This window comes from Bufo bufo, chromosome 3 (assembly GCF_905171765.1).
Source record: "Bufo bufo chromosome 3, aBufBuf1.1, whole genome shotgun sequence".
NCBI classification, from domain to species: domain Eukaryota; kingdom Metazoa; phylum Chordata; class Amphibia; order Anura; family Bufonidae; genus Bufo; species Bufo bufo.
Window position 1 is genome coordinate 409,491,538 of NC_053391.1, and position 9,197 is coordinate 409,500,734.

General features: G+C 45.4%; 1 protein-coding gene across 1 annotated transcript in view; it reads right to left on the reverse strand.

Annotated features, from left to right (window-relative positions):
• LOC120995591 (galectin-9-like) overlaps positions 1–8,469 on the reverse strand; it is a 41,666-nt gene extending 33,197 nt beyond the window's left edge. The window contains exons 1-3 of the mRNA XM_040424870.1: positions 8,363–8,469; positions 3,410–3,498; positions 2,194–2,395 (exon numbers count right to left, since the gene is read on the reverse strand). Coding sequence (XP_040280804.1) covers positions 2,194–2,395; positions 3,410–3,498; positions 8,363–8,389 — 318 coding nt within the window. The 5' untranslated portion in view covers positions 8,390–8,469. The remainder of the gene's footprint in view (positions 1–2,193; positions 2,396–3,409; positions 3,499–8,362) is intronic.
• Positions 8,470–9,197: the final 728 nt, after the last annotated feature.

Sequence of the window (9,197 nt, forward strand, 5' to 3'; positions counted from 1 at the left end):
TGCCTGCTCGTCAGTGGAGATGAAGAATTATTATTAACATGCAGTGATCACCTCCACTGTATGGAAATCAGCGATGGCTACTGCCATTGCTTGTCATCATGCAGATTCATTGTTTCTGGGCAGCAGATCGCTGTTCACACAACACGATCTGCTGCCCAGAAACTAGGGTTGAGCGAATCGAGCTTCTGATCATAGATTCCGAAGCCGATTTGTTAAAGAACTTTGTAATGCTGTTCCCGTACAGCATTTACAATGTATTTGCTCCATGTAGGAAAACTCTCTCAGTCGAAGTTGCGTGAGACTTCGGCACTCCTATCTGCGGATTTAAAAACATTTTAAAATAGGAATCCGAAGTCGGCATTGGTACCGAGGTACCCAGCAGTACCAGAGCCCACTTTGGATTCCAATTTTAAAATGTTCTTAATGTGCTGCATCAACGATTAATTCACCAGATGAACAAGCTTTTTCCTCGTTCATCGAGTGATCAGCACATTTACACAGGCCTATTGTTGGGATCGATCGTTTGAAGGAACGCTCGTTCCCGATAATCAGTTCAACAACTGGGCTCTGTAAACCTGACATAATGCATACAGTCCGATTGATCACTGATGTACTGAAGTCAGAAAAAGCTGAGATTTAAATCTATAAAATTACAAGCTTTACTGAAACTTTCCCCACAAAACTATAAGCTCCTTCATGCTGTAGACTGCACTGCATTTTGTGGTGAGGGTCCTCTTCAAGTAAGGCTACTTTCACACTGCCGTTTCTGAGTCCGCCTGTGAGATCCGTTTTAAGGCTCTCACAAGCGGCCCCAAAATGGATCAGTTTAGTCCCAATGCATTCTGAATGGATAAGGATCCGTTCAGAATGCATCAATTTGGCTCCGTTCAGTCACCATTCCACTCTAGAGGCGGACACCAAAACGCTGCTTGCAGCGTTTTGGTATCCGCCTGGCGATGCGGAGCCAAACGGATGCGTCCTGACTTACAATGTAAGTCAATGGGGACGGATCAGTTTACATTGACACAATATGGAGCAATTGTAAACGGATCCGTCTCCCATTGACTTTCAATGTAAGTCAGGACGGATCCGTTTGACTTAGACTTAGATTTTTTTGGGACAGAATAATGCAGACGGATCCGTTCTGAACGGATACCAGCGTTTGCATTTATAGGAACCAGACGGATCCGCACCTAACTCAGGTGTGAAAGTAGCCTAAGTTCCACACTTCACCTAGTGGTGTTTGCAGGTTGCCTGCAGAATAGCTTTTAAACTCATATCTATGTAGAGAGTGTTTAGAGCTCTGTATTAAAAAAAAACACTAAGCTCCAACAGCTACAAAAATATATCAAGAAATTAAATCAGGACAAACTTTTAAGACCCCAAAAAAGGCATGATGCCTTTTCAAGTGCTTTTATTCAAGATGGCTTACATCGATGTGCCTAAAATGCATTAATGGAAATCATTTTATAATTTTCCTCTCAAACATATAGGTTATAAGATGTCAAACCTGACCATCATATTAGTAGATAATTGAAACGTGCACGGCTACCATTAGGATGCAGACATGCATTATTTCACAGTAACATGGAGAAAGGAGAAGAATAAGGGTCCATTCACACGTCCGTATGTGTTTTGCGGATCCGCAAAACACAGACACCGGCAATGTGCATTCCGCCATTTGCGGACCGCACATCACCGGCACTATAATAGTAAATGCCTAATCTTGTCCGCAATTGCGGACAAGAATAGGACATGTTCTATTTTTTTTGCAGAAACGGTAGCACGGATCCGCAAGTGCGGATAGCACATTCCGGCCCCATTGGAAATGAATGGGTCCGCACCCGTTCCGCAAAATTGCGGAACGGATGCGGACCCATTTTGTGGACATGTGAATGGAGCCTTAAAGGGATTATCTACTTTTTTTTGATATTTAAGATCTATCCTGAGGATAGGTCAATACCTGGCCCAACTGCCAACACCCCTGCGATCAGCTGCTTGAAAAGAACGCTGCGCTTATACGACCACTGCCTTCTCCTCACTGTTTATCTGCCCGCCATCGACATTACAGAGGTGACTAGTGTATTTACAACTCCGCCCCCCCACTCACTTCAATGGGACGGCTCCTTCCTTTTCAAGTGAATAGAAAAAAAAAATAAAAAAAATGCAGAACTCTGCTTTACGAAAACCTACTTTGTAGTCATGGTGTGAAACTAGGATCCGGATTTCAAAAGGCTGTCCCCTATGAAATGGCAGCTCATTCTTACGTTCTTCTTTTCCCCAACTGTTACATTGCTTTGTGTTGCAAACTAAAAGTCCTCCATCAAAACGTGGATTGAAGTGGAAGGCAATATCATCACTTTCACCAGCACCACACTGGAAGTTCACAGAAAACCTAAAAGAAACATATATAAGCTATTAGGACTGCAATTGCAGAGTGGATCAAAAACTGAGTAAAACGGTCACGGAAAGACTAGTGTTTTAGAGACACTTCTGATGTTGGCTTCCCAATAGTGAAGTAAAATACCGACCTACTCTATTAGGCCTCTTTCACACTACCGTTTTTTTTTTTTCGTTTTGCGGGCCGTTTTTTGCGTTCTGTATATGGAACCATTCATTTCAATGGTTCCGCAAAAAAAACCTGAATGTACTCCGTATGCATTCCGTTTCCGTATTTCCGTTCCGTTGAAAGATAGAACATGTCCTATTATTGCCCACAAATCACGTTCCGTGGCTCCATTCAAGTCAATGGGTCCGCAAAAAAAACTGAACACATATGGAAATGCATCCGTATGTCTTCCGTATCTGTTCCGTTTTTGCTGAACCATCAATTGAAAATGTTATGCCCAGCCCAATTTTTTCTATGTAATTACTGTATACTGTATATGCCGAACAGAAAAACGGAACGGAAACAGAAACAAAAAAAACGGAACAACGGATCCGTGAAAAACGGACCGCAAAACACTGAAATAGCCATACGGTCATGTGAAAGAGGCCTTAATCATGATACAAAAAATCTTTGAAGCATTGTTCATGGCTGGCCTGAAACCTACCACTTCATAGTGAATCATTTTCCCTCTTAACTTGGGCCTACTCTTGGCTACTACACTCAACACGCTACCAACGATCGCAGTATAGCCATTGAACTTGATGTGGTCGTAGTGTGACTCGCATGTCGCTGGAACGCAGAATCACAAAAAAAAAACAACAGCAAGCCCATTCAGTTTGATCTTGACGAGAGTTCCTGGTAACAGCGAGCACATATGCTCACCACCCCCACGTCAGGTCAACATCACCTAGTATAACTAGATGGAGGTTTTATTTGTCTTTGGACTTGTATGGCTATCTGCTGGGTTTGCTTTTGAACGACAATGTATCATCAATGCAATATATTAAAACAATTACAAACCTGTCACCCGAATGTGGTACAGTGCCGCTGATAACAACCATGGTGCCATCGTTGAGGCCACCGTGAAAGTGGGTGCTGAATGGAACAGGCTGGAAAATAAAGAGAACAAGTCTAAAAAAAGATATCCAAGTACATGAAGCCTCAGAAAACATAAGCCTCCAGACCTTCTGTTTAAAAGGGTATAGTAAATGTCTGCAAAACCATAAAAATAAAAAAACCTATAGAAATTCCCACTTAAGAACCACTCTGGGCGCTGGATTAAAAAACTGCTTCAATCCCAGAGAAGAACTACTGTAGCACAAATAGCCATACCTTCCAATTGTCCGGCAGGACAGTACCAGATTTTAGCGGCTGTCCCACAGTCCCAGGACGGCTGAGGTACAGTCATACATCTGAATAGTGTTGTTTCTACAGAAGGTAGTACGTACGTGTATTTTTTTTCTAAACTCCATTTGGATATAGTCTAGTCTGTATCAGAACGTCCTGGAACAGACTTTACAAGGTCGTTTCAGCAGCCAGAAAGATACTTGATGTGGCGGCAGTAAGGTCTCAGGCACACAACTGGATTTTTCATCCCTGTGTTATCTGCAATTTTTGCAGGTAGCACATTGACCCATTCATTTCTATGGGGCCATGCACCCATCTGTATTTTCCACGGATCCGTGTGGGTGTTCCTATTCTTGTCTGCATTGTGGACAAGAACAGTCCTTTGTATTGATGGGTGAAAACTGTGCGGAGTGCACGTGGAAGGTATCTGCATTTTGTGGATCAGACATGGTCAGTGCATGAGGCCTAAGGAAAGAACTTCTTGAAAACCTGACATCAATTTGCACGTTTTTTTTTTTTCCAATCATCACTTTTTGTTCTCAATAAGAAAATAAATCCTATACAAGCTTAGGCCTGTTTCACATCTGTGTTTAAGCAGGTCCGGCAGGAATTTCGGGATGGGAACAGCCTGCCGGATCTGTCACTGTGTTGCAGCTGGATCTCCGCCGGTCCCCATTATAGTGAATGGGTCCAGGCAGAATTACGGCAGTGACGGATCCGTCCGGAAATGCCTGACGGACCTGCTTAATGCACATGGGCTCAAACTGTGTGCCCTCTGCAAGGGGTAAGCTTATGCTGGGTTCACAATAAGTTTAGCCCTCTTCTGGGGGTGAGCTTAGGCTGGGTTAATTCACACTGTGTTTTGTCACATGTGAGGGGTAAGCTTAGGGAGGGTTCACACTGCGCTTAGCCCTCCTCTGGGGGTAAGCTTAGGCTGGGTTCCTTCTCCAAGCGTTTAGCCTTCTGCTGGGGTTAAGGTTAGGCTGGGTTCCTTCTTCAAGTGTTTAGCCTTCTGCTGGGGTTAAGGTTAGGCTGGGTTCCTTCTCCAAGCGTTTAGCCTTCTGCTGGGGTTAAGGTTAGGCTGGGTTCCTTCTCCAAGCGTTTAGCCTTCTGCTGGGGTTAAGGTTAGGCTGGGTTCCTTCTCCAAGCGTTTAGCCTTCTGCTGGGGTTAAGGTTAGGCTGGGTTCCTTCTCCAAGCATTTAGCCTTCTGCTGGGGTTAAGGTTAGGCTGGTTTCCTTCTCCAAGCATTTAGCCTTCTGCTGGGGTTAAGGTTAGGCTGGGTTCACATTGTGTTTAGCCCCCTGCAGGGGGTAAGCTTAGGCTGGGTTCACACGGTGTTTCATCACCGAATTGCTTTGACCTTTCAGATCCATAGAAATGAACAGGCTCAGGATGGTCTACCATGCCATAAAAATCATCATCGGGACACGATCTGGAGTGTCACCTGTAGGAACATTTACATTGCCTCCATGGTATTTCTTGCAGAGAGTCATCAAACAATTGTCATACTTGACTTTTTTTCAAGGAAAACATGAACAACTATTCTGGACATATGGCAAAAAAGCTCATAGAACATGTAAGAATTGGAAAAAAACAAGTTATGAAATATCAGATATTTGTAGATGCATGAAAAGAAAGGCTGGTATAGTTTTCATGCCTGCGCCTCGTCACAAATCAGGCCCTTCCTCCAGCAGCGCAGGGGCTATCAAAAACCATTGTCTTAAAGGGATTCTGTCACCTGGATTTTAGTGACAGAGCTTTTAACATCATCACATCAGTCTGCCCGTTTTAATTAACATATACTAGTATTACTGCCCTAAGGCCCCTTTCACACGGGCATGGCGGGAAAATGTGCGGGTGCGTTGCAGGAACACCCGCGATTTTTCCGCGCGAGTGCAAAACATTGTAATGCGTTTTGCACTCGCGTGAGAAAAATCGCGCGTGTTTGGTACCCAAACCCAAACTTCTTCACAGAAGTTCGGGCTTGGGATCGGTGTTCTGTAAATAGTATTATTTCCCCTTATAACATGGTTATAAGGGAAAATAATAGCATTCTGAATACAGAATGCATAGTAAAACAGCACTGGAGGGGTTAAAAAAAATAAAAAATCATTTAACTCACCTTAATCCACTTGCTCGCGTAGCCGGCATCTCCGTTTGTCTTTTTTTTTTTCTGTATAGGACCTGTGGTGAGCATTAACTATAGTTCAAGAACCTGGGATGACGTCACTCCGGTCATCACATGGTACGTCACATGATCTTTTACCATGGTGAATCACCATGGTAAAAGATCATGTGACGTACCATGTGATGACCGGAGTGACGTCATCCCAGGTCCTTGAACTATAGTTAATGCTCACCACAGGTCCTATACAGTAAAAGAGACAGACGGAGATGCCGGCTACGCGAGCAAGTGGATTAAGGGGAGTTAAATTATTATTTTTTTTTTTTTTTAACCCCTCCAGTGCTGTTTTACTATGCATTCTGTATTTAGAATGCTATTATTTTTCCTTATAACCATGTTATAAGGGGAAATAATAAAGATCGGGTCCCCATCCCGATCGTCTCCTAGCAACCGTGCGTGAAAATCGCACTGCATCCACACTTGCTTGCGGATGCTTGCGATTTTCACGCAACCCCATTAATTTCTATGGGGCCTGCGTTACGTGAAAAACGCACAAAGAGGAGCATGCTGCGATTTTCACGCAACGCAAAAGTGATGCGTGAAAATCACTGCTCGTGTGCACAGCCCCATAGAAATGAATGGGTCGGTATTCAGTGCGGGTGCAATGCGTTCACCTCCCGCATCGCATCCGCGCGGAATACTCGCTCGTGTGAAAGGGGCCTAAGTGTTGTCCTTTGTCTAGAAAATCGCTTTTATTAATATGGTAATTACCTGAGTAAGGTGCCCAAGGGGCTGTCCCTCCGGCTGTTGGTGCCCATCTGCGTCCCTTCTCCTGGAGCCCAGCACCGCCCCACTGCTAAATTTATTCACTCCTCATTGCCAGCTGTCGCATGTGCAGTGCGTCCTGTGAGGCCGATTCCAGGCGCTGACATGTGTATCCATGGCGCATGCACGAGCTTATGGCTCAGCGAACGCATTCCGTGAATACACGTCAGCGCCTGGAATCGGGCTCACAGGACGCACTGCACATGCGCCAGCCGGCAATGAGGAGTGAATAAATTTAGCAGTGGGGCGGTGCTGGGCTCCAGGAGAAGGGACGCAGGTGGGCACCAACGGCCGGAGGGACAGCCCCTTGGGCTCCTTACTCAGGTAATTACCAGATTAATAAAAGCGATTTTCTAGACAAAGGACAACACTTAGGGCAGTAATACTAGTATATGTTAATTAAAACGGGCAGACTGATGTTATGATGTTAAAAGCTCTGTCACTACGGTAAAATCCAGGTGACGGGTTCCCCTTAAGGGTACTTTCACACTAGCGTTTTTCTTCTCCAGCATTGAGTTCAGTCACAGGGGCTCAATACCAGAAAAGAACTGATCAGTTATATCCCCATGCATTCTGAATGGAGAGCAATCCGTTCAGGATGCATCAGGAGGTCTTCAGCTCAGTCTTTTTGACTGATCAGGACAGAGATAAAACCGCAGCATGCTACAGTTTTATTTCTGTCCAAAATTCCAGAACACTTGCCGGATCCGGCATTTTTACCCATTGAAATGCATTAATGCCGGATCCGGCCCCGAGTGTTCCGGCAAAACGGATCTGTTTTTGCGGTCTGCGCATGCTCAGACCGCAAAAAAAATTGGAAAAAATAAATGCCGGATCAGTTTTTTCAGATGACACCGTAGAGACGGATCCGGCATTTCAATGCATTTGTCAGACCGATCAGGATCCTGATCCGTCTGACAAATGCCATCAGTTTGCATGCGTTTTGACGGATCCGGCAGCCTGCCGGAATCCTCTGCCGCAAGTGTGAAAGTACCCTTAATAAATGATCCGCAAGGAGTACTGGCTTTTCGGAAAGTCCGGCGGCCTCCTGACCTGTGCAGGAACGGATGCAGCCTGATGAGCAAAATCTAAACGGACTTGTTTAATTCCGGAGCAAGATCTTCTGCCGGATCTCAATACCAGAATCAATAACTAGTGCTGAGCGAACTTCTGTTTTATGTTCGGGTTATCGTAGAATCACATTATGGATTCCGAATTCCGTTATGGTTCGTGGTAGCGGAATCCATAACGGGATTCTTCGATAACCCAAACCTTGGACGCCGAACTTAAAACAGAAGTTCGCTCGACACTATTAACAATGCAAGTGTAAAAAGTAGCCTAAGCCAGTCTTAGTAAATGTGGCCCAGTGTTTGTTTCTACAGAAATATAGTAAGTCTGTATACAGGTGCCCCTTTTGTGGTGGGACAGCAGCCTATACACACAGTCTCCAGAAGATGGTACTGGGAAGGTTCAGTCAGCTACAAAAGAAAAAAGTCCCAAGCTCACGTGACCTTAACTACAACCAGATGCAAGTGTGTCCCATATACAATCACTACTACACAAGTTATATGTACCTCCGACTGAGCCCTAACATAGGATAAAGCGTATACATTTATATAGAGGCCTAAGTGCTGTCCCGTGTACCCAATAGCAGCGGGGCGAAGCCTGTACTCACGGGGTTGTAGACCGGTCCATGAGACATGGTGCTTGATCGGCGGACGGATATCTGCTGAGATGCTCCGAGCAGAGACCGCTACTTATTAACGGGCTCCAGAGCTCCGCCTAGTGGGCAGATCAGGAAGTTACTCAGTGATAGAACTGGGGCGTTGTTAGCACTTGTCACAAGACGCGTGTACAAGTCATTCAGATGTCGCCTCGTGGGAAGAAGAAACCACTTCTATCTTAGTGACCTCGTGGGGGGCAGAGCTGTGACAATGAGTTCGAGTCACGGGTCACAGAGGGTGGCAAACATAAGAATTGTAGGTCAGCTGTGTTGCCTGCATTGTTTTCTAGTGACCCTTGATCTTCTGCATCTGTACAGATGTGTACACTTTATCAAGGGGTGAGCCTCATTCCCACAGTAATATGCATGTCTTTTAGTGTGCCTAATATCAGGTACTCTCTTAGGTGAATCGGTCTGCATCCGACCCACAAAAAATGCGGGACCAAACCACATGGGGCCATAAGCTGCAGTCAGTGGGAGTGGACATTTAAATACCACCCTATTCTTAGTTTTAGGCTACATGCACACGACTGTGTGCCCCACGTGGCCGTATTGTGGCCCGCATACAGCGGGTCCACAATACACGGGCACCAGCCATGGGCATTCCGCATCGCGGACCCATTCACTTGAATGGGTCCGCAATAACGGAGATGCGGAACGGAGGCACGAATCGGAACCCTACGGAAGCACTACGGAGTGCTCCCGTGGTGTTTCTGGCCGAGCCTCCGCACCGCGAAAAAGTAGCGCATGCACTACTTTTTTGCGGTACGGACTGTCGGATGCGGAT